Source organism: Rhopalosiphum padi, chromosome 1 (genome assembly GCF_020882245.1).
Source record: "Rhopalosiphum padi isolate XX-2018 chromosome 1, ASM2088224v1, whole genome shotgun sequence".
Classification (NCBI taxonomy): domain Eukaryota; kingdom Metazoa; phylum Arthropoda; class Insecta; order Hemiptera; family Aphididae; genus Rhopalosiphum; species Rhopalosiphum padi.
In genome coordinates, this window is record NC_083597.1 from 88,808,298 (window position 1) to 88,833,804 (window position 25,507).

The 25,507-nt window shown below is 31.6% G+C and overlaps 1 protein-coding gene across 1 annotated transcript in view; it reads left to right on the forward strand.

Annotated features, from left to right (window-relative positions):
• The window catches only part of LOC132917370 (lachesin-like), a 206,764-nt gene that overhangs the window by 71,549 nt on the left and 109,708 nt on the right, over nucleotides 1-25,507 (forward strand). Inside the window, exon 3 of the mRNA XM_060978087.1 lies at nucleotides 9,982-10,189. Within this exon, the coding sequence (XP_060834070.1) occupies nucleotides 9,982-10,189 (208 nt within the window). The remainder of the gene's footprint in view (nucleotides 1-9,981; nucleotides 10,190-25,507) is intronic.

Here is a 25,507-nt window from a genome sequence, read left to right on the forward strand (position 1 = left end):
GCGTATGGTGGTAGAGACGTCGAATTTCCCAAAGGACGCAGTGCGCGAGAACTTGTTGATCAGAGTAAATGTACGGATTTATAAAAGCGGATGAATACGCGGGTGTAAGGGACCGGGTTAACGATAAAAAAAAAAAAAAAATACACGATATATACGAGACACAGAACACTTCGTTTTAAATATATCGAATACCTACACGTTATACTTTGAAGTCGAGCTATTTGGGTCCGACCGATAAAAAAGTTTTTAAAAAAAAAAAAGCCGCGCGGGCTGATGGAAACGCGTAAATATTCGATTCGACGCTGCAAATACGTTTCTATATACCCCGGTGTATTAACTATTACGCGATCAAATTAACCAAAGGATAGTATTATATAGTTCCGTTGTTAATTTAAAATCATAAATGTATAATGCACTGTATATTTCACGATTATTAATGAATACGAATATTGACCGAGAATAAACGTGAACGCGAACATGTTTACGTTCGTAAAAACATCGATCCGGTAGTGTGCTGACCACCGAAAAAACAAACATCGCGAATGGTCGGTAATAATCGGTAATTGTATTTTATTAAATAAGAAAAATCTTCTGATGTGCGTGCGAGTTTGCTCCGATACGATCGCGGTGATGAGTTTGTGCACCATTATAATACTGTAGACGCGTTGTGGATAAAGACGTGTGGTCGAAAATTTATTTTTCTTCAGAAAATAAGATAAGTCGTTTTTATAAACGACCCGCTGTGGAAGTATACAATTTTTTTTCCAGTGTATACAAATTTGAAATGACGTATTATCCGCTCACAAAAATTATTATTCTTTAACGACATAAATAATTCATTACAAGTGCATGGGGAGGTGGTCGTGGAATCAATGTCCCTTGGCTGCAAACGATGTCACGTGAAATAACGTAAAATGATTCGACCCTAAAGATAGGTTTTGTGTAGATACGGGATACGACGGTACCTTTACAACCCAACCGACTGTTTTTATTCCGTGCATAACAATAATTATGAATTTTATATTGTGGCTCACGTCGAATTATTCACTTTAGTATATTTTATGCGCCGATTTGGCATAATCCTTCTTTATTAATCGTGCGCGACATTTGCAAAAAACCGCGATTAAATTGTATTCACATTACCGGACAACGGCGTACTTATAATTTACGAAATAATATCCAAGTCTTACTACAGTTTTACAAGATTTTATAATATAAGGTCGTCAAATTATCTGCAAACGCAACCGAACGTTATGCCGAACGAATCGCGTTGGCGGTGTTTAAACTAAAATTTAAACATACATATTTCGCGTACACACGAACGCCCCGTTTCTCAGAATTTTTTATGATAATTGCAAGAAATACATTGAAATTCAAATAAACAATTCCGCGTAAGAGTTCACATTTCACAAACGTACGCGCAACAGTTCAACGGGTATTTTAAGACGTAACGGTAGACGTACCTGCGCTAAACACGAGAAATGTTTCGACTAAATTACTCGAGGTTTCTGGTTTTTTGAATTAAGTCAATACGTTAGAACGTCTGTTGTTTAAACATCTCATAGACAATGATTTTTAAACCGCTATAGATACTAACATATGCGGTAAAAATACGAGTTAAACGTTAAGATTTGAATTGCCACTAAATCGCATTATTTTATTAATTTTTTTTTTTTTTTTTTTGTACCTCATCTCAGTCAGCCGTTCAATTTGGTCATATAATTTGATCGTTTTAATTTATTGTAAATTTACAGAACTCGTGAGAAATTGTATTATAATTTTGAGTTTAATTAACGATGTCTCCGCCCGTATGTGGACAGCACTAAAGCGCACTAAATAGATTTGCGTGTTTTTCTCTTTTATACGCGGTTATGTATAATAATATTTTACGTTTACAAATTCACTTTTATACGAAATCCCCTTTTGGAATCATGTTTTCCGAATTGCGTTATTGGACGTGTTTGTATAAAACGAAATTTTTGAAAACCTAAAACCGTATATCCGCGAGAGTATCTATTGAAATCATGTTAGGTAAACGTAATGCTAATACAGACAATATTATTTTAAGATGAAACGTAATAACCGCCAACACTCCACGACGTTTGTATTATATGAATAGATTTCTAATTAATTTTACATTTATCGTGTACTGCATATAAATCAGGTATTTCCAACTTTCCAGGGTCTCCGTGTAACGTCAATAATAATAATATTCTAATATTATTGTATAACAGTGAATATTTGTTCCTTTGTCCGTCTTTTAATGAATAATAATCGGGAAAAAGTGTGGAGAATAAACTGTATAAAGGCTTACTCTTTGAATACACGAACGCATTAACAACGAACGTTATAGTATCGTGTTTTAAACGTCCCGAGTCCATACGAATTCCGTCAAAGCTTACAAATGACTGGTCCACATCCTTTTCGCCATCGGTTCCCGATTAAATTGTGTTACGTGACTGACGAAACAATTTATTACGAGTAACGTGTATAATGTATACGCAACGTTTTTTTTTTTCAATACAACTTTCTGTTTTCAAATGTGCTTGCACATGCAACTATTGCATATACTCAACAGTTCTTAGTTATTTCCCAATTTCCATTTGGAAACCATGTGAAAATAGGGCTTCTGATGCACTGCATTATCAAAAGAGACAGAATTGTATTGTTGTTATAATTATTGTCCTTGTCGTGCGGTAATAAGTATATTCTACACTATATTGCATTATTATTATATGTTGGTCACTCTTTGTATCGATTGTATTCCAATTGCGTATTCACACACTGTTCATAACTATATAATCGTATTATAATATATATATATATATATGTATATATATTATGGAACTGTATAATAACTTACTCCGACGACAAAGCTTCGGTTACACGCCGGTTCTGCATATAGTATCACCAAACCGATAATCAGATCTCGTGCGTTAAAATCGTCCATGTACTATTATATGACGTGTACCGCAGCAAGTAATATTATAGTATGAAAATATGTGGTAATTCCAAATTCTTGAACATTATGACCCAGAAAATTAATGATTCATTTTGTAATGCTTTAAGGATGAAAACTATAATATTTAAAAAAAGGTAAGACAATGTATTAAACTCTGTGTATTTCCTGAGACATTGCTTGGTTTTCGATAAAACAATCGCTTCGTGCATATATTTACACACATTCTAATAAATATGTATTTAAAGTAAAATAGTATTTATAATACTGGAAAACAACTACTTTTATCTAGTACTATCAACTTTGTCGCTACCACTGATCTTATCGTTTTGTGCACACGATGTGTTTTTTTTTTAACAATATTTTTAGAGAAACGACGTTAACATTAAATTCGTCGTCTATGTATAGGTACAAACGTTATAAATTCGAGAAAATGTTCGATACAACTCCCAGATGCAATGTTTTATGCAAAACAAGCCCGATGAAAACAATATTTTATATCATTATTTAATGAACAATAACAATAATGTTCAACCTTAGATGTTATTTTTTATGAAAAAAAAAAAAAAATGTTTCCGTCGCCATAAGTCAATCATACGATTCGTGTTTGTTGAAAAGATTTTTATTGTATATTTTATCAACAATAACCCTCTATAATATCGTATAGTTGTTGTCTCGTCTTTTTATATTTTTTATATATTTTTCACATTCGAATCTGTTTTATTTTTATTATTGCATAGCATTATATTTTTTGTATCTAAGTGGAACACAATGTGTTTACTGAATGGACAAGACAGCGATTCAAATGCGTACCATCAACGCGCAGTTTTGAACTTGACCAAAAGTAGCATAAACACTGTTGTTGCGTGTGCGAATATACTAACCGTTTTTATCTCTAAATTGATATATAATATCGTTGTGGCTATTCTGGTATCGTTTAATTGAATAAAAATATACCATTTTGATAATAAACATTAATAAACTATATTGAGTGATGACTAGCTACAAAAATGTATAATACCTCTCATGTACAAACTGATATGCAGTATTTGAAACCGTTAAAGCGTTATAAATTCGGTATCCTTTGCCTATTGATACTGTTGTATGATTACATAATGCTTAGCTACAAATACTGTGTGGTAGTATTTAATGGCGGTAACAGTATTATAAGAAGGGATTGTTTATTTTTTAGTTATAATTATTTTTATTTAATAATCTATATAAATATTATAATAATTAATGACAAATGCGTTTTTACGGCATCGAGAACTTCAGTTTAGTAAATCAAATACTAGTTTATAAAAATTATTACAAACAACTACAGTGCTAAATTTGTTAAAATAGAAAGAAAAAATGTTGTGTCCTAAACGGTATAATGTTTTTGCTCAAAAATCGATCAATCGATGCCAATTTTAGGTCGATTCAAACGAACTATGCATGGCAACATTTCTCCATTCAGCGTAAGACACCACCTGCTATAAACTAGGTATGACAGAAACTATAAATTCCCAATTAAAATATCTTCTAAACAGATAACTAATAAGGCCTTTGATTCAATTCTTGGTTAAACCACACAATAAAAAAAAAATCAAGTAAGTAATCTGCATACTATCTGTTCAATATAATATAATATTATTAAGTTCAACTAAAATTGATATACAGTAAAGTCATTAGTGATGCACAACGATATCGTATTTTGATGTCAATATCGATATGACAAATTGATATCGTTTCAATTTGAAATTTCTATTTACTGTCAGTTATGTTAATTATTCATATTATTTAGTCGAATTACTAATAATTTATTATTAAATAATACTACAATTTAACCAATTTATACTTTAGTATGTAATATTTAGTTAGGATAAATACATTTTATATTTTAAGGTTAACCCCTGTATTTTGATTTATACTTTTTGAGTTGTAAAAAAATTTCAAAAGTACCAAGCAGTGCGTCATTAAATTGAAAAATAAGACTACTTTTTATTGTTTCAAAAACATTTTTTTTAAGTACACCAACAAAATATCAAGAAAAATATAAAAATAGTAAAACAAATGTGAAAAATATAAACGAACGCCCCCCAACTGAGAATACCATTCACGAACTTTTACCCAATAAAATTAATCATTTTATTTATCATTGAAAAACATTTTTTTTTACACTTACTTCAGTGTCCCGTACAATTACTCCATCAATTTGTATCCTAAATCTACGCCGCTGGTATACAGAAATTACATTTTTTTAGTTGTAAAAAATGTTATCCAAATCAAACATTGATTAAAATATTCTTCAACTTGTTGATTGATTATTATTAATAAGTTCAATAAAAATAAGCTTAATAAAATCAAAGTAGGACTATCAATTGAATATTACGTTTGAATTTCATTAAAACATTTGCAGTGAATCTAAAATATATTTAAAATATATTTGTGTCCTTTAATAATCTTATGAAGTACCTAACTTACTGTGTTTTAAAATAATTCAATAATTATAAATTAAGTTGAAATTTATACCAACTGATAAACATAGTTATTTATTATAATATTATAGTGTATATTATTGTCATACTTTATTGTACGCTTGCACTATTTATATATATTTTTTTAAATTTCAAATAAACGCATAACCCAATAAAATTAATGGCATTTAATTTCGTAAAGATTTTCACAGAACTCGTTGAATTCAATGTAATACCACAAATTACAGCATGACTGTCTGCAATAAAAAAAAAAACATTTGATGAGTTTTTCGGAATAGGTCATAAATAATGTGAGCAGTAAAACTTTAACATAATAGTATTGAAAAAGCGGTAAATGGTTTATTGTAAAAAAAAACATTTTCCCTACTACCTATCTACTAGATTAGAATATAACGGGGAAAAAACTAATTTAACTTAACTAAAATATGTAACAATCTTTGAATAAGACCTTTTAAAATTAACACAATATAAATTATAGTTCTATTTATTTTAGTAAAAACTTATAAGTCTTAATAATTATGAATGTCATCGTTTATAATATATTATTATGTCTAAAATTACGATTATTATAAAGATGTCAATAGCTGATATTTTATTTACTAGAATTGCTCATAGGTTACATAATATAATAATATTTCACCCAAACGCAACAACTAAGACAAAGGAAAAACATTTTTTAATTTAAAAAGCAAAATATAATTTAAACAATTAAAAACTACTGACTAATTTCATGTATTTAACGAAACTGCTAAATACCTATTATATTATGGCATTTGCTCATGACATCGGTATGTAGTGTGAGAATTAAATCAATTTGTAATTACTCCGTCATTATCAAAGTTTGACGCTTGACGACGCATAATTTCATGATATTATTCGCGTAAAATAAACGTGCAATGCAACGAAGACAATATAATATTCGAAATAATTTATCAAACGAACGAAAACGTTAACAGATTGAATTAAAAATAAAACGTACCGTCAGCGGCTAATACTTATAATTGATTAATTGATTTTTTTTTTTTTAATATTTTATTTAAAAACCTAGTTGAACTAGTGAGTTACATAATTTACTAGCAATTTGTATATGCTTTTAGTAAATTGGTTAAGTATTATATTTATAATGTATAGCTGATTACGATTCGTACAAAACCTAACGCACAACGACAATGTTCACAAATTTGTCAGGTACGATAAAACGTATACACTTTCCTGCCCTCTCTCTCCGCCACCAAACGTGTTAGCAACAGCAAAAAAATAAGAGAAAAAATCAAATTAGACGAAAAATGCCGAAATTAATCGCCTCCGCGTGATTGATTTGCATTGAGTTCGATTAAATGTATGTTTACGTGTTAGATGAAGAAAATCCGGTTTCGGATATTTTAAAACTCATCAAATCTACTGCACGTGACGCATATCAACGGTATTCTAATATAATAAACGTGGAATTCAATTTTTTTTTAACTACGAGGAATACGATGTCAAGTGAGACCACATAGTATGATTGATATTATATTTAAAGTGAAGCGTGAAATCTATTGGTTTTGCAACATTGTGTCCTTTTTTTATGATTTCCGTTTATAAAGCATTTTCGAAACTATTTTTTTTTTTCTTTAGTTTATTCGCAAACCTAATATTGACTGTTGAACTAATAATAAAAACAAATTATTTCAATCAAACACTGTATGTATTTCGTACGTTATTAACTTATTATTAATTTAATCCGTATAATTTGCAATATATAGGTGTGCTCACTGCTCGTTGACCGTTGTATACAGTTATACAAAAGTGTATCAATGCAGAAATAATTTATATTTCCATAATTTTCGAGTTCAATGGATTATTACATTATTTATTATTTATTTAATGCATCTGGTATGGCAGTACTATATTCATTTTACGGACAAAATAGAATATAACGAAATACAAACCATTTTCAGTTATTTAGGCGCCTGACTAATTTAAATACGATTTTATGGCCATAAATAATTATAACTCAGTTTAAATAAAATTATTAGATTAAATGAAAATATACTAATTTTCAGATTACAATCAGCAGTGTTATAGGTAAATAACAACTGTAAAATAAAGTGTATAATATTAAATTGAATGTTATCATATAAAATAGACAATAATTTTTATGGTGAAATTAAGCTATAGAAACCAGTTAGTGGCTAATGCTACGGAATACGGACTTATATGCCCACAGACCATAGCACATTGAGTTTATTAAAAATGAATTATTAATTTTATATTAGACGCGACGTGACGTTAACGGTGTGTCGAACCGTGTAAAGACTCGTGTCTATTTTTCTACCGACCTTTGATCCGTCAGACGAAGACAATAATTAATGTAACAATCTGTAATTTATACGCCGATCCTGTAGTGTACAAACAATGTTTTGTCTTTTATGGTATATTCGACGTTAATACATCACAATATATTGTGCAAGTTTCTTCTCGTTTATGTGAAATCCCTTGGGTGCCAACCAAATTAATAGTAAATAAATAAAACGCTAAGTAAAACGCGTTCACGACCTCACGGTTAACATATCACGAGTAACACCGTCGGCAGCTTAAAATTACAATTTCCATGAAATTCTATACATATGTAATATGTAGTACGCAAACATAATTATTATACCAGATCCAGAATATATATATATATATATATATATCGATGTCGTCGACTAATCAGCTGTTATATCGTTTTTACTATAGTTTCTCGAACCATTTTGTCCGGAAACTTGTGCGCGATTTGTGTGTTTTTAATAACGTGTTGCATTTTTAGCAAAATATGACCATATACCAATGTCGAGGCTACCCAATTGGCGATGGTTACCAATTTCGATTATTTTATATGGCCCCTAAAACTGTGAGATTGAATTTAGTAAAACATAACGCCTGCGTTCTCCGTGCGTATACAATTATTGTAAAATTTGAAATTTGTTATATAATCGCTCAATAATAATAATAATAATAATAATATACACAGTTGACGTTTGCTGGCTAGCGCAAAACTTGTCCATTACTTCCGGTCGGGGACGTCCGTGCGTGAGGCGGCTGAACGGTAATTTTCCATCGCTCGTGATGACCGGACAAATCACGTTACGACTCCGTCCGACACACACACACACACACACACGCCCTAATTCGATTTCGTCCGTCCTCCCGTTTTTGTTTCCGCTCCCGACCTAACGCGCACGTCGTTCCCGCGAGGTGAAGGGGATCTGATGACGACAAACACGTCCGTCCGCCGATGTCCCGCGTAAGGAGCGCATTCTATTACAATGCGAGACGACCGTACGCGGACACAACACGCAATAATAAAAAAAAATATCCAGACGTGTTGCATCATTACATTATTTACGTATGAGACTTTAACCCTCCTTCTCGCAGCCCCCCCCCCCCCAACCATAACAACCCCCTAGTATACGAGATCGTATTTTATACAAAATTCAACTATCCATCTCTCCTCTCTGCCTCTCAGGCTTCTACGATAGGGCGGCGGCTTTTATCGTTAATTTTTTTTATTATTATTATTATTATTATTATTCATATCATATATATATTTTATTCGTTTATTCGACTTTTACGCTATTTTATGGTTATTATTGTCGCGTATATTCCATTTCCAGTGAACGCGAACACGCGGAATACACGATGAAAATAGATTTTATGAAGAATTTTTTTTTTATTTTTTACGATCAAGTGCCTCCGACGATACTCAGCGGCTCTATTGTACGTCGAAGACGATTGTCTGATACGCCGACGACTGAGTATCGGCGGCCGCTATTCGTACTTAAAGAGCAATTTTTGTCGCTAAATTTTGCCGTAATAAAGGATAAAAAATCGATTTTATAGTCACAGTTTATCACTTTGTCGGCGTATTCAAATAAAAAAATATTACGAATAACGCCCACCGTTGATTCCTACTGTTCCTAGTTCAGATAAATCTATACTTTATTATAGCGTCTCGTGTCATTTCAAGACAAATAATTAACACGTAATCTCACTCAATATGATACACAAACACAAGTTCACATTTAGTTTCGATTTACCGTTGAAATTTACTCCTGAATGATTTCTTAGTTTATTTTAATTAATTTTGTTCTTACACCGCACCGTTGGGATATAACGATAATACGATTATTTAATTTTCTTTGACGAACATTATTTTTTTAAATATTCCATTCGAAACCGCAAGTAAAATACATTTGCATTGAATTCAGTTCGTTAAAACTTTTTTTTTTTTATTTGAAGGCATTGAAGTTTTTAATGAAACATATAAAATTTAACAGAATGAGTGTAGAACAAATGCGGAGTGATCAAAGTTTGAAAACACAATCATTATAATTACAAGAAATATTGACAATATCAATCATTAAATCGATAAAGTTTTAAAGAATAAAATACGACAAATTATCAACGGTATAACCAGCTGCACATGTGTCATGATATATATGAGTTACAATAATTAAAAAAATCGTACAATTTATAGTTTGAAAACGTCAAATAATTTTTTAATATTTTGCTTTTTAGATCGGTTGGATGAAAGCCGAAGATCAAACAATATTAACGTTTCATGAGCGTGTAGTGGCTTCAAACGGTCGATTCAGCGTAAGTCATGAGAATTACAGAACTTGGTATTTACATATAAGAGATGTGGAAGAAACTGACAAAGGCTGTTACATGTGCCAAGTTAACACAATGGAAATGCAAAAACAAATCAGCTGTTTAGACGTCTTAGGTAAGTGGACAATGAGCAAAATACTATTGCATTTTAAATATTATATTATACCATATATTTAAAACCATAACCTAGGAATCTATAACCTATACCCCACGAATCATGTTCTAAACAAGGACCAATTTATACTGACTCTATTAGTACAATTTATAATCAAAAAATAATAATATTTAGTTAATCATTAATTTAACCTAACCTTACCTAACTTATTTAATTTAATATACTATATCATAAAAATAAATAATAAACATAGTTAGAATATATTTTTAAGAACTGAAAATCTATTACCTATACTAAATTCAAATACATCTTTTCACAAATCTAAACAGTTACAAATTTGAACCCCTTTACTTATAATTGATATGTAAAAAACATTAAAAACTAATAAATTATAAAACTAAAAATGTTGAATGTTATTTTATTTTTTTTCAACATATACAGTTTTTAATGTTTGTATGGTCGTTAAGTAAAAAATGCTTGAGACCTCTGAAAAGTAAACTATAACAATTGTAAATTAATCGATACCACTAAATATCTATATTGAAAAAAAAATGACTTTTAACAAAGATACGAAATAATTTTATTAGTGTACCTAATCAAAACTCAATAAATTCATTGACCAAATGAAAACATTTATCAATGACAACATATTTCTTTACCAATCACAACCTTGGATAACCAAACCCTTTCTATTACTCGTCTACCTTTTTTTAATTGAATAATTAATTTGACCTGTATTCGTTTAACAATATTATTTTCGTAAAATCAGTTAAAACTAAATATTTTATCGATTCTCAGTCAAAAATAATCTATACAATTAAGTTTTAAAAGACAGTCCGTACATTTATATGCTATAGAAGAGTTAAAAAATATTTAATATTTTGATTTGCACAAGTTACTTGTCAAGTTTTTTTTTTGTATATGTTTGAAATACTTTTTTTTTATTAATAAAAAAAAAGTAAATAAAAAAAAGTATTACTATTATTTTGCGATTCGATGAGAACGTTCCCATTTTCCGGAACCATCTGCAAGGAACATTGATGTTAAACTTTAAGTTCTGTCAGTTACGCCCAAACACATGTATGTACGTGTGTGTGTGTGTATGTATACATGAGTTTATGAGTTTTGGCCACAAACTCAAAGTATTTTGAATAGTTACGTCAATTAAACGTCACGATGTCAGAGTCGATCTAAAACTACATCACAAGATCCGTTTAAAATTCTTAACTTTATATAATTGCCTTCCGACCGACGTTTCCCGATAGTCACGAAAACGAACACATACGATTAGTCGCGTGTTATTATCTCGGGTCGTCACTGTCCCGCAACTAAACGAGTGAACATGTCTCGTCCACCCCACCACTCCGCTTCTCCACCCTTAGAAACGATGGTACCTATATGGTTATATTGGACGCACGCAGAGTTAATTTCATTGCTGCAGTTAAAAAAAAAAAAAAATAAAAACGTTAAAATACAGTAATCAAACCGCATAATACACTGCAATATAGTAGTTGAACATATTATTTTGTACGAACGTATAATAATATATTATAATGACGATTGGGGCACGTTGCGCTTGTTCGTGTCACGTCGTCGATACAATATAATATGTATATAATATAATAATATAATTAATTAAATCAAACCTTTTGTGCGCGGCAATACTACGGTTGTTGTATTATATACTGTGCCGGTGTATTAAAAACGACCGAGCAGGGCGTGTGTTTGTGTGTGTGTGTATAATTCAAGTACAAAACTCGGCAACTGAGTATATTACATCGAAATCGTTATTTTATACACGAGGATGAAACGAAAAATAAATACATAATACGTATAATATCAAAACGAATAAAGCGCACAATGCGAATCGTACTCCCGTCGTCTGTGCCCCTACCCCCCGCCGTAACGGTTTGGATCGACGACACGAGAAAAAAATGCCACCGCGACGATAATACGACTATACAGTGGGACGCTCGTCGACGTGTACAACGCCGTCATGCGTCGACCAGTCTCCCGTGCAGAGTTCGACATATCATCGGCACGATAAATAATAATAATAATAATAATAATTATAATATAAAATAGAATATAATTGCAACGCGCGAATACAATGGGGACGCGCGTATAGCGAATGGAATCATATGTTTTATATTATTATTAATAGAGGGAAACTCGTCGGGCCAGACGTCAAGTGTGTACGTTATAGGTAGGTACGTACGCAAACCGCCAATCGCGTATTATGCTCGTTTTCATTGTGTTTTTGTTTCGTTTGCCCGAGTACGTCGACTGTACACACTAATCTGTTTGCCATCGGTTTTTTTAAAAATAAAAAACGTATTCGCTTATAGAAATATCGTGTCGAACAACGGTTCGGTCACACGACGATGGCAATCAGCCATAACGACGTGAACAACCAGTCGAACGGCCGATTTCTATCTACGTTCGTTCGTTTTTTGCGCGTTATTATCTATTGTCATATATTTTTAATCTATACACGCGCGCGCTTATTATGTTTCGTTCGGATATTTTTCCCAGAGAATACAATAATAATATTATGACCGTTCGACGTTATCATTGTCGGCGGTGCGCCCGTCAAACGTCATATTTCATATACACGTGTGTGTGTGTGTGTGTGTGTGTGTGTATGGTCATATCGTCACGTATTGTTGTTGTGCGGTTGTCTTCGGTGCCCAACTACCGTTTTTTAGACTTTAATAATAATTGACGGTAAAAGCGGCGACCGTCAAATCATTAACGCAATACCGTAACGTACGGTTATACGTCATATAATATTATGTGCGTGACTCGAACCACCGAATATGCCTTTGAATCGACGTACTTATTGCACCGGAAACGTTTCCGAGGTTTCGGAGTTAAGTAAATATTATATCGACACTTTGAACATACGCACATACGCGTTGTCCGTTCTCGCGCCCGCGCGCGCACATTGTTAAACAACTACACGCGTATTAAATTACCCACTTAGTTTTCGTATCTATTAGATTTATGCGTCCGCGCATAAACCTATAACAACCTCTTTGACCTAGAAAATCCGTTTTGCGATGTGTGTGTGTGTGTATACGTGTAAGTTTGTTTAAACCGTTTATGAAGTCAACCGAGAGCTTATCTGTTACAAAGTCGTAGTATTTAGATTCGTCTTATATGTATACGTGCACGCACCGTTCTAGAGGATTTTCTAGGTTTTTCCCCGTATACCGAGCACAAAAAATCTTTGAACCGCGTAAAAATAAAAGTAAAAAAATAAAAAATACTACAAAACGTGAAGGAGAAATACGTGCTTGGATTTCAATATTGACGATTAAATTCGTAATATTATTTGAGTCGTTCTTCTCACGCCAATTTTGTATAATGCTTTTATGGATCAAATTACTTTAATGGGAATTCTAACGTTCGTTTATAACACGTAACTCGTATGCTTTTGTATGACCTTTTCCGACATTTGGGTAGCGGCCATTCCGTACCAACAATCAAACATGCAATTTAACGTTAGATTAGGACTAGTCATAAATTCTTAGCAATAGCATTATAAACAAACGGAAAATACCGTTTTAAATGCACACGAAATGAAAAGAGGAGACTAAAGAGTTTTTACAATTATTCTTGACTATAACACACATTTAAGCAAAGTAAATAGTTTATTTTATTTTTTATTATTTTCACAAAACCTTTTATCGAATTTTTTCAGCACATTAACCATAAGGATTACCGGCCGTATAGTGAAAAAAAAACACAAAATAATGTATCGAATTTTCTGACACAATAATATTAGATATAAATATATAATTCGCATCTTGAAGGATTTTTTATTTAGCTGTTACAATTTTATAATAATGTTTATTCGTAAAACAGTATAATAAAAACACATGACTTTAATTTATTTAAATTTTTTTGTTTTTAATAATAATGTGTTTAATCATTTGATCTTTGATGTATTTTTAAAGCCATAGTATAAAAACATTAAAAACAATCATCTCCTAAAAACGTTGAATTAATTCTATATTTTTGTTACTATGCTATAATAGTGAGTCATAACGTGGGTATTGTAACAATAATGCACAAAATGGAAAGTGAAATCGATCAAGGAAACAATAAAAAATTCGCGTCAAGTGAAATATTATAAAATTCTAAATTAATAAAATATTATTATGACGTCATTTGCGGCCATAAAATAAATGGACTTTAAATTGCATACACAGAGCGCCGTGTTAAAAAATAAAAATAAAAAAAAGAACCAACAACTACTAGTCTTTCGGTTTCGTACGACTAAAGTTATATAGCTGAAAACTAATTGCGTTTATGCACTTCAGTATCCGAACGAGTGCGATCGCACGGGTGTATACACAAAGTGTGTAAAAATACTACCAAAGTCCGTATCATATAATAGTACGTCATCGGGTATCGTCGTTTAATTAAAAGCCATATAGCTGATTTTCGATATAAGTGCACGTGTACGAGAATAGCGAGCGTGTTCGCGACTTTAGTTGTTAATTGTTGACTCTGCGAATAATTTGCATATGAGATAATGCCACGCGTAACGCGGGTGCCGGATAATTATATGCAGCAATAATACCTTCTTTGAAATATTTTACGCTGTCTTTGTACACATATTTATCTACGTACAACTCGAATCGACTAAATAATTAATAAGACACACACTCGTGCACGCAATTATTATAACAATATCGTGTACCCCCAGCGTTTACCGGTGTACCTACTATATTGTATAAAATTTCGTGAGATAATTTCCGGGCACGTTTATAACATAATACCCTTCACGCCGTCAGCGTATACGTACTACACTACCCACCCGCTGGATATTATTACAATAATCGGAAGTTATGTTTTCGCATAATTTCGAGTCCTCCGTACACGTCTACGGTGTTGTCTGAAAGCGACAACAGATATATTATATACGTTGGCGTTGATCCAAAATTGCTTCGAAACAAAACCACACGATCGGAGTGATCTCAAAAGACGTAGCACCCGAAAGGCACTCGACTATGATGACTGGTATATAATTTATTATTATACATACATATTGTCTGTTTACCGCACGCGGGTGTCTATCATAATTATTATTCTTATGTACGTTATTGTAGTTAACTCGTAGCTGCTCTGCGTCGACTTATAAAAATGGAGTTTACGTGAAATCATCTTTACAGTGTTGTATTGCAGTGATATTGTGTGCGATTAAGCCTACCACTCGATCTAAAGCCATGTTGTTGTAGTACTACACAAATATACGATATAATATGAACATCTATGCACGGTTAATTCGTCGAGTCGACGTCAAAGTCATTGACCGCTCTATTCGAATTATTCGAAGAATTTTAATAACATTTTGTACTCCTTTTTTTTTTAAAGAAATTCAGTGGGAAAACATTTATTAGTTTTAATATTATGATAATATCGACGGTAGTAAATTGCAGATTTATAATAATTATGATATTGTTATTACTGCTATATTAAGCGCCATGTTGACTTTCCAGCTCTTAGAAATATTATTAAATTGTTGTACACTCATGCTCTAAAATAAACTAATATTCAAATTTAAAAATAACACGAACGGAATCATAATATAAATAAACGCGTTATATTTTCATCCGCAATCGAATCAATAATACCGGTTTATTCAAAACATATAATATTTTCTTTCGGTCTAATTAATATGTAGCATATTTTCCTAATAAAAGCAGCATTATGTAACTATTCTATAAAAATAATCTGAATTAAACGGCCAGTAATTTGCTTGCGTTACTTTACGAATAAACACACGATGATTTTTAAGTTGAATTTGGTTAATTATTAAAATATGATTAATACGTTTTTTATAGCTCATATCATAAAATTTAATTTGTAATGTACATGTAGGTACCCACGTGTATCCGTTGTTAATCAAACTTAATTATTCAATAATAAAGCAAAATATAAATTTTAATTAAATACCTGTTGGAAAAAAATAGTTATTTTGATTAAATGTAAAAGAAAATACGCCAGAAACTACTATAACATCTGTGAATAAGTTTCGGTAAAAGGATGTTTAATCACATTTGTACCAACTGACTAATTTTAAACTACCTACCGGTAAATTGACTATTCTTCTTCAAAAGTTTTTCTGTCGACTTTTTCGTATTTTCTGTTTATTGTAACAAGACCGTTAGTCAAGTGTTTTTATTTAACATTGAAATGAAAAAAAAAACAATTCGTGAGACCAACTACTATCAAACACGACTTGGTCAAAAATGTTTTAAATTCTTTTTGTTTATAGTTTATATTGTACGTACCTGTAAGATAACACAAATAGAACATAACGATCGAACCCACTCAAGTCGATCACATTTATTATTTAAAAAAAAAATAAGAATGAAAACATAAGCTTAGAAAAAAGAATATTGAAAGTTAAAGACATTAATGGTTAAAAAAAAAAAAAACTGTGATAACAAAAACAATTTCAAGAGTACCTCTATACCTAATGTATATTTAAAATTTTAAAAACAATACGTAATTATATCACCACGTGTCATTATAGAATATAGTTTTTTGACAATGCAATATTATACTACTTGATGATATAGCATATAATGTATATTATATGTAAAATTCTTAAAATTATTTTGATTTTAAAATTAAATGATTTGAAATGTTGATAGTTTTATTTTTTTCATATGGCATAGAAACAGTGCCGCAACTACTGGGTGTGTAAGGTGTGCAATGCACACGAGCCTCCAGCCTCCAAGGGGTCTCTACAACCAAAATTATTGAAAATGAATTGTCCGTTTCGATATTTTTTTTGCTTTTTTTGTGCTACAAATATTTATTGATTTTATGTTTTTCCATTTAAATTAATTATAGGCAAAATTATTAAATAGAGGATAAATAGTATGCAATTCCAAGTATCACAATAACAATAATAATATTTTGCATTTTGTCATGTCTATTAATAAATCGGTTTTCTACGGGTATATCGATAATTGATCATATTAGTATTTTTCGTTATTTTATGGAAACTCGACTAGCAACGAGCGTTTTAAGTCGTTGCGATAATAGCTTTTGAATATTGAAAGTAAACGGACCGCCGAACTCAATATTGATAAAATAATAACAGACTTTGCCAACGTAAAAGCCAGAAAAAAATATGATAGAAAGTCTTGCGACATAATTTCTTCGTAGTTTAAAGAAATACACATGTTTTAATGGGAAAATTGATAATAAAACTTTCACGTCTGTCTCGGTTACGATGCGATGATATATTTCTAAACAATTTAAACTACATATTGTTGATATTAGATGCGGAACAAGCGTACGAGAGAAGACAAACAATGCCGTTCTGGTATTGTACAATTCGTCGAATGCTCTTCAACGCGCATCCGTCGCACAATAATTATTACACAAATATAATAATAATAATAATAATAATAAAGTCCGTCTCATCTCTTGCCGAATATTTAACAACCGCACTTATTGTGCCATATTATTGTCTTCGACGGTGTTATTTGAACGAAATTTTAGAGAGAGAAAAATAATACACGCGCCATGTAAAGACGAACATCTTTGAGTCGGATAACCCACTCGGATTTTTCATCTTAATAACTAGAAAACTCGTGTATTCCTTATTATAATATTGACTATACATTATGTTTGGGTAATGTCTTTGATCAGTGTTTCTGAGAATCTTAGACCGAGTATACCGACCCCTTTGAAATCGTTTTACTCGTGTTACCATAGTGTCATTCCAACAATTTGTTCAGACATTCTGCGATATAGCTATTGTTGTCTATACTCCGTCGTTCGCCGAATACGTCTCGCATATTATTATTTATTATTTATAGTTATGAAAGTACCCAGCCGGCAGCTGCTTCGGCTTTTAACCGCATTTCGCCAGTCACGGCGGCACCAACAACTTCTCAACGGGAAATGACATAATCGTGTCTGGCGTGCGTGTGTATAAAATTACGCCGCGCCCGTTTTCACATACCGACCCGACACTAATCGCGAACACGTGGCCGATGATGATAATAACAATAATAATATTGTTATTTACACTGTCGATATCGAGTGGTGTGTGTATTATACTTTTTCAATTTTTTATTTCCAGACCATTTTTTTTCTAGCTATTCGAGCCGCGTTAGTTGATTATCACGCGATACTCATATTATTTTAATTCACCCCCCCCCCCCGTGTATGGCGACGACATACGATAGTCGACTCGTTAGAAAGCTTTGACTGTATTTTCCAACTCTGTGTATGATTGTTGAGCGCGTTAAAAAATGTTCCGGTCGTATTTTTCGCTATAAAGATAATTATTATTCCATGAATAATATAATATATTACATGCAAATAGTAAATAAAAGGGTAGTGTTCGAGTTAGTTATTATAACTAACAGTGGTAGACTTTTTTGTTATATATTAACGTTTCACCGATTTCCTTCAGTGCACCACCTGGTAAACATAAAATTTGAAAAAAATATCTGCCATTTCAATGCATACGACATAACTATAAAATAGGATTTATATAAGTGGAAATAATTTAAACGATATTATCGATATGATCGATTTATAAATTTTGATTGTAAAATATGTCTTAAGTATTTCTTTATTAATATGATTATTCAGTTATTTTTATGTAAATATTATGTTGTTTATCATCTAAATACGGTTTTTTTTATTACATTTTTATTAAACTCACAACGAAAAAAAAAATCAATATTTATTTATTGGTACTTCGGTACCTACTTAACTCCATTAAATAAACACTATATTTAAATTTAAACTGAAATATTTGGGGGGTTGAGATAAATTGGAATAATATTTATAGTATGGTAAAAATGTTAACAACTATTTATTTCCATTTGTTCATTTTTTCAATTATGATTATTATTTTATTTTATAAAATGTTATTTACATTAAACATTATCATAATATTAAAGATTCCTTTATCGTGTTGACAGCAATATTATAAAACATAGATAACATACGTTAGCGTATTAAGACTTTGGATTAATTAGTGCATCATTTGGGTGATTATTATTTAAATGTTTTTCACACTAACAAAGTATAATATTAAGGTGAGAAAAGATTAATATTTGGAATCTTTTTTAAGCATAATAGTACCAGTATAAAATAAAAAAAATAATATAAAAAAATAAAATCATTTTTAAATCGTGCATGATTTTTCATCATCGGTCAAAACAATTAAACCACTCGGACAAAAATTAAAATTATTAAAATTTTATTTTTGCACATATCTGGTCGAGTACGACTGTTAATTTAAAAATTATAATAATTTTACCGATTGATAAAAGCCACACACCTAAAAGCACTCTTGTGTCGTAATATACAGTTTTAAAATATTGTATGCATTTTAAGTCGAAAATGTCAAAAATAGTTTTTAATTATTTTCGATATATTATAATTAATGGTAATTAATATTGGCAGTTGAAAAAATCACTATTATTATGTATATTTAGCAGATAATATTACGTCCCATTAGTCCATAAATAGACCTTTAAAGATAATACCGTATCGTCATCACGTTTTAAACGCTGCTCAAACTAATAATTGGCCAACTAACCACGTATACGGTATAACTAGGTACACCGTATATCGCGCAATATAGATTACGCGAGTTATACAATCTCGCTGACGTGAGGTGTTCCGAAAGACTTTGCCGGCACGTCGTCGCCGTCTTCCGGTTATATTATAACAACAAAAGTACCTTAACCCCTCCGAACAATTATCCGGTCTCCTTTACCGTTATTATACATACTCCACCGTCGTGCGGACTTACATCTCGCGCATTACCCATACTACACATACACATACACACACACAACACGATAATGGTTGGTCCGGCGGTGCTCTTCTCGGGCTCCTCCGACCTCACTGCAGTCTGTAGACTGATTATGATTATTATTATTATTATCATTATTGTTACGATCGTAATACTCTAATGATAATATAATATTATTATCATTATTATTATTATTGTACGGGCGATATGGCGGGTACGGTGTTGGCGAACAAAGTATAAAGGTTAATTTGTTAATGGAGACCGTCGTTTAGGTGGCTTAGTTCTGGTCCATTATGTTTGGTTCTCTCCCTCGTATTATACGCGGGCGTCGTCGGATTCGAGTGAGGAATAACTCGACGTTATACTGCGTTACTGGTACCACGTGCCTAAGTGTGTGTGTGTGTGTGTGTGTGTATACCCACGCGCCCGTCGTCACTAACCCTTCTCGACGACACCTCGCAAAACTTTGCCTGCGGAATAAACGAAAGTTTCGTAGGCATGTCTTCGGCACTACCGCTGTATTTCCCGCCCCCTTCGTCGTCTTCCCAGGCTATCACTGCGTGTACAGTGCATCACATAATCCACCGCCACCAAAACCGCCCGCGTGTCTCGTCTCGATGTAACCACCGCCGTCACCACAACGGTCGGCACATTACTGTTGCGGTGTCGATGGACTAATTTTGCTTTGTCGGCAATAATAATATTGTTATTAATATTATTATCATTATCTCAGTGTACCACCACCACCACCACCACCACCACTGCCGCCACCGGTATTTCAACCACGGTCCAATCGCGAACCCGATTTATGGCCATTACACGGATCGCGTCCGCAAACGTCACCGCAGGTTTCCCGGAACGTTATCATAAAACTATAACCAGATTTCGAGGCGTTATCATTTACGCGTATACGGATTAGATACTATATTATACACAGTCGTAATCTAAGAACAGCGCGGAGGATAAACACGTCAACACAAAACAGGACGACAGTCGCTTTCAATATTAATCGATCGAGGATATCCCCCGGCCGCCACAGTTAGATGTTACAAAAACGAAAATATTACTTATAGCTATTATTTTTATCGTTTCCATTTATTTTTGTACTGTTTGACGTAAAACAGAAACGCGTGTGCCAAATCTAGTGAAAACTCAGACCAACAACATTGAATACTAGAAATCACACGATTGTTTCCGGCTCGAGAGAAGCTTACGACAATCCACTATCACTGATTACACGCTGCTCTACTTCCGAAAATTTATTACTGAGATTTAAACTAACACGTTGTCCACACGTGTTGATTATTTAGCGACTAGCCAATTCATCTAAACCTATCGGCGCCAGTCTAAATGATAAAACGAGTAGACTTTGTCGCTTTTCCGTTCAATAACATATTATTATAGGCTTATGTTTCGTGTCTCTGGTTTTTCCAAATGTTTCATAAAATCTAAAATTCCGTTTGACTGAAATCTAAATATTTTTATGGTTTTAGATTTATCACATTTCAATCTTAGAATTTTTGTTGATAAAGCACTTGTAAAAAAATGCATGTATTTATAATCTTTTTTATTAGTTTTATTAAAAATATTAATAATAATAATAATACAAATACCACTAAATCAATGTCAGCTGTAATTATAATATAGATGTATGCATTTTTACTTGTACATCTATATTATTAAATGCTTGAGTTTTGATGTATGTAGGGATTATTTATATCAATTTATAACTCGATTTACAACTATCTAAACCATCTTAATGCTGATCTACAATTTCGCCAATATCATAGTTAATTAATCTGTAAGTCTTTCACAACTCAACCATCACCGAGACAAATTTTGATTCTCGGAATCGCACTAACTTTGCCTATATATAAACTCTAGTATAAATTCACCACGCTCAGTATGCATTATATATTATAGTGATATCATTGGAATTACGAAAAATAATCGTATGAGTATATTATTGCGTTGGAAGTATGATACACGCTAAGGGATTTTAGTCATAATATAAACATGAATATAGCAATCGGTGAATAATATGTAAATGTACGTGTTTGTTCAAGTCACAATCACAAATCAAATCAAAATCTAAGAAAACAAAATTCGATCATCAGCACAAGTCACTATAAATCGGAGTCTCAGTGAATGTCCTTAATTAAACGTCAATAACTAAACGATCAGTATCTCTAATGAAACTTCGGCTAAACATGAAAGAGTCTTGCAACTCTATGATTCGAAGAACAAACGACATTAATCACACACACACACACTATCTCACTATCTCGTTGCGTGTCGTCATTTGCCTTTTATTACATTAATTAATAACTAAAATGTATACAAATAACGTAATAATCGAACCTACATCTAATATGTTTTACTCAAATTTTACATATTACTTAAATAGAATTTTCTTGACGTTTTGATTTCATGAATTTGAAATTATGAAATTAGTTATCAATTTGTCATTAAAAACGTAAATATTTAAGTGATTTAAGAAGAAAGTTTAATTTTTATGAAACAAATAAAATCTTACTACCAACAGCTATTTGTATCTTAATTAATTAATGTTTATAGTTTTTATAAGCTACAGAAAAGTTTAAAATTAAAACACTCAACCATAAATAAAAAATCGCTCCGCTCAGAATCTAAAATAAAACTTAAAAATCAAATAATTACAGGTATGATGAATTAATGTATTTAAAAAAATGCAAGAATGATCTAAAATTATAAATGATACACGAATTATCACTTTTTACTAATCAAGATTCAAATATGTTTATATATAAACATAAATAGATGTCATTTTTGTATTTAAAATACATAAATATATTATATTTTATATACAATTGTACTCGAACTAAATATTATATTAACAAAAACCACTCGATGCTTTGAAAATATGTAAAAGTAAAGTTTATTTGAAAATTATAAAAATTTTAATTTGAAATTTGTCATTGAATTCATTTCGTATTTGACTCGAATTATATTTACACGGATATTTTTTATGAACCTCAAAATCTTAAATCTGTAATTACTCTAACTGTACATATTAAAACGAGTTACTGTGTTTTATTCACCCTCTCTAATTTTCATTTATGTATTGCCAATAATTCGTTAACGGGAAGTTCGTTTGATGTGTATACGCTGTACCACCCACCCACCGATACGTATCAAAGACTTAAGCCACGCACGTAAAAGGACTGGCCGCCAATGATTGCTATTCTACCATCGACTAGAAGAGACTCCTTGGCTGACTAAGTACTCGGAAAAAATCTTATAAATTCTTGTGTATGATTGTAGTAGTCCTTTCATTCCGATCGGTTTAATTTTAACCATCTTCAAAGAAAATAACTGGAAATCGAACTAAATTAATTTTTAGAACGTTCATATAATATCATCTATTTAGTATCAATATATTTAGTCCTGTTACGCTACATAATATCGATAAACTTTTTATTGAATCCGTTTAGTAGTTTAGTAATTAATGAGTACTTTACAAGTACGCAATGATTCAACGACATTTTATTCGATGTAAATATCAAAATTATCTTTAAAGTTTATTTTATGTTATTATATAATATAATGTGCGCTATAATAAAATATTAACTTACGAATGAGGAAAAAAACTGGATGTAACAATTTCACAGTTCGAGCTAAAATCGTAGTTCAAATTGTTTTCAAGCCAAAAGTCGTGCCCAATTTTTTCAAATTTTCGTTTTAAATTAATATAACAAACAAGAATACCATAATACATAATATTATAACGAGTACATTTAAACACATTTGATTTTCGTTTTTATTACTCGAGTTTTACATTAAAACTTTTATTCACACATTATATTATAAGTATAACAAATATATCTCTGAAACACATCACACACACATTCACGTCAAGTCGTCCGACACTTTCATGTATACAGTTTACCATATTATGTAAATCCGACATTTATAATTATACGTAGATAGTATTTTATTATATAATATGTGACGGGATCTAGATATGATTCGCGTCAGGTCGACGGGCCAACAGACAAATATCTCTCCTCTTCGTACTCTGCTGCTTTAGGCGTACGTGTGTGTGTGTGTGTGTGTGTGTAGTAGTAGTGGTATTAGTAGTAGTAGACGTATACGCTAATTGGATTGGTCGATTTCGTAGGAGCAGTACACGCGGCCGCTTTGTTAATAGACGGCCGATAGAGTGCACGATAATAATAATTAAACACGATCGAGCGATTGAATGTTCTATGTGATTTTGTGTTAACGCACTCGCACACGTCATCGTCGAACAAACGCACTACACCCACGTTATTATGACGTTATTAAATATTTATGCTCTTCAATATTTTTCGCGCTCGTCTTTAATTTTGTTGTACACATATAACGAACGTCAGACGCGTACGATTCGCAATAAATAATAACATATTATAAACATAAATTTTAAACGGTATGCCATAGAGATATTTTCGTCGCCAATGTCTACTATGGCCATTTGCCAAACACGATCACCTCGACCACCACCGACACTGCAGTAGTCGCCGCCGCTTACCGTACCTTTGTTTGCCAACGCCAACCCCGTGATTTCGTAAGGCGTGTGTATTATCCGAAAATTACTGAAACCATATCGGTATTATTTATAAGTTGCACAATATGTTTGAAAGTTTTATACCGTGTAAAAAAGTGGTTTAAAAATTAGAACAATCATCGCCCGATACGTCGGTTTGCTAAACTAACCTAACACGATATGTATTATGATTGGGATTACGTGTTATTGCTACATCCGTAGACAATACAGTTATACTAACTTTTATCGTCGTGATTGTTCCTTTCCGATTTTATAAATGACCGCTTGACTACCCTAAACGTTTAAACGCAAATATATATATATCTACAGTATTATGAATCATTTATTCCGAAATATCTTCACCTCTTCGTCATGCCGATAATATTTGAATAAATATAATCGAAGATCCCTCCAAAAGTATAATATAAATTGGTGTTAAACGTTTATGATAAATAGATTGAAATCATTTAAAAAAAAACTTTATAAACAGAACTATACAACAACATTAAAATAAATTAACGGCAGTAGGAAACACGATGATACTCAATGTATTTTTAACGTAGTACATACTTGTATACGTATATTACTTATATGGTTATGACTATTGCTCAGTCTTGCAACACGGCAATTCATTATATTTTTTAAATGTTTAAACAACATAATAAGCACTCAACGCTACATTTTTTTAATAATTTAACTATGAGAACAGTTATTAAAAATGCATTCAACCAGGCTATATTTTTATGCGTGATAATGATTTGATAAAACACGATGATGATATGAAACAATAATCGTCGGTAAGACTGCTACTGAAATGTTACGATTTCAGTTTATGAAATACGTTATAGTCTGATAATCATATGATAATAGTTCATATTTAACAAAGACTAAAATGTCCATATAGAATCACCTTTGTTTTTTACGCGCCGCAATATGTGTAAAT